This window comes from Vipera berus (assembly GCF_964194415.1).
Source record: "Vipera berus genome assembly, chromosome: 5".
NCBI classification, from domain to species: Eukaryota; Metazoa; Chordata; class Lepidosauria; order Squamata; family Viperidae; genus Vipera; species Vipera berus.
This window is the reverse complement of record NC_138207.1, coordinates 74849173-74851476: the sequence shown is the minus strand read 5'-3', so window position 1 is coordinate 74851476 and position 2304 is coordinate 74849173. Positions and strand designations below refer to the sequence as shown.

Genomic DNA, 2304 nt, shown 5'->3' with positions numbered 1-2304 from the left:
CCTCCTAGGAGATCAATATCCTCAGGCCCAAACAATAACAAATCACATGAAATCGTATCAGTGAGGTGTCCAGTCCCATTGCAGCCCCAGCCAAAATGGCCATTCTCTCTCAAGGAAGGGGCCAGTCTTGCAGGCTCTTTCTATATGTGACCTAACATGTGAACCTGGGAGGTCTTCTCCTGCTAGGGAATGGAAAATCTTTGTTAGCCTTAGCCTGACTTCAAGCACGCCTCAGAGTGATCTGATGACAAGATAGAGGCTCCAGTGTGAGCACATACCGATTGCCAAATCACGCATAACTCATATTGTGACAACCAAGCTTAATTAATGAACCTTGAAAGCCACCTGAGATATGAGATCAGAATCTATCTCGCTGATGTTAGCCTGTAATACTCTTATTCATTTTAGTAAAATAGCAAAAACAGAGGCTGGAGTCTTGAAGGTGGCATCCTATCTAATCTGTTAGAAATTTCGAGTGATTTTTTTTTCTCCCCATGTCACCTATTTGAAACATCTGAAATGACACGTTACAAGATGAGAATTACAGCACAATCTCCATGGGTGGCACTCATCAAACCCCAACAATGATTGAATTGACAGCTGAAAAGTGCCTATAAAATTGGTTTCGGCTCTGCTTCCAGAAGGCTACACTTTTTGTTTTAAACGTCTCGGCTTCTCAGCCCTTTAACACCTCAGAAAACAAAGCACACACATTCGGATGGTGTTCTTTAAAGAAGAAAAAGGAAAGTAACTGAAGGGAAGTAAAGATGGTGATCTTTACTCTCCTCATCGTTTCTGTTCTGACTAAATGCCGTTAATGTAATTCTTTTCAGTGCCATTCCTATGCCCTCTCATAGGCTTCCTCCTCAGCCTACTTTTCAGCTCCTAAATCCAATCTGTTGTAACCAAAAGAAAGAGGCACGGCAAAGGACAGCTCATCTAAGGATAAACGCTTGGAAGGAGAGAAGGGAATTTCCTCACCCCCGCCCTCTCCCGATACTTTTGCTTCAAGAGGAAAAGGAACTGAACTGATTACTTGAGGGAAGCTTTTTTTGTTTTCGTTACGTCATCCACGGAACTACATAAAAAAGACTTCAGGCGTAGGAACAGCTCCAGTACACAAACAGCACCCGCGACGGCTGCAGCTGCAATGGAAATCAGCATACACAACGGAAGCACGCTGCTTTTTTGTGACGAGCCGCATGACTTGCCAAACGTGCTGGCTCTACAGCCTCTCTGGAACTTTGTCCGGAGGCAGGAGGATTTGATCAAGTCTCCCTTCTTCCCGGTGCTGTTCAACTTTGCAATCTATACAGCTTTCTGCTTGCCTTTTATCGCCCTGGATTTTTTAAGCCCTTGGATCGCCCTCTTGAGGAAGTATAAAATCCAACCGCACAGCTCGCCTACACCGCAGATGGTGGTGCTTTGCCTGGCTCAGAGCATCTATCAGCACATCGTGTGTATCTTTCCCGTGACTGTTGCGCATTGGTACTGGAGGCCAGTGAGCTTGCCGAGCATCGCTCCCGAGGTGCCCGCGCTTCTCCTGCAGATAGCAGCTTGCCTGCTGTTGTTCGACTTCTTGTCCTTTTTGTGGCATTTGCTCCACCACAAAGTGCCCTGGCTGTACAAAACTTTCCACAAGATCCACCACAAACACGTCTCTACCTTTGCTCTGGCCACCCAGTTTGCCAGCGTTTGGGAGCTGCTCTGGCTGGGTTTCTTTGCCGTAATTGGTCCGATGCTGTTGGGGTGTCATCCGTTGACGGAAATGGCTTTCTTCACGGCCAACATCTGGTTGTCAGTAGAAGATCATTCTGGCTATGACCTGCCATGGTCAACCCACAGACTGGTGCCTTTTGGCCTGTATGGAGGAGCTCCACACCATGATCTCCACCACCAGAAGTTCAAGTTCAACTATGCACCTTACTTTAAACATTGGGACTGGCTATTTGGAACTCTTAGCCATGCTCTGACGCAAAGCGACATGAAGGTCAATGAAGATTAATTTTTATCCCCATCTTTTACCTTATCCTTTGCCAGAGTTGATGTTTGGAAGCTCTGGTGTGAAAAAACAAACTGAGGAGTTTTGCACTGAACGTATTTATGCAAATATATTTATAACATGTTAATATTTATGGTTTGGGATTTGATTCCAATGACACAAACTATGTGAAAGAGATAAAACAGTATGTTTTTTTTGTGTGGGGATATCTGGTCTTCTATAAAGCTGTTACAAATGAATGTCTAATATATAAGTTTGCTGGCTTGAAGATATATATTTATATAATTATATATTACGTATAT

General features: G+C 44.3%; 1 protein-coding gene across 1 annotated transcript; it reads left to right on the top strand.

The window, feature by feature from the left end:
* Positions 1–1150: 1150 nt before the first annotated feature.
* On the top strand, positions 1151–2005 carry CH25H (cholesterol 25-hydroxylase; the record flags this gene model as incomplete). Its single annotated transcript, XM_081330119.1, has 1 exon — positions 1151–2005. One exon carries the CDS (start codon positions 1151–1153, stop codon positions 2003–2005), a length of 855 nt encoding a protein of 284 aa, XP_081186245.1.
* Between the last annotated feature and the right edge of the window lie 299 nt (positions 2006–2304).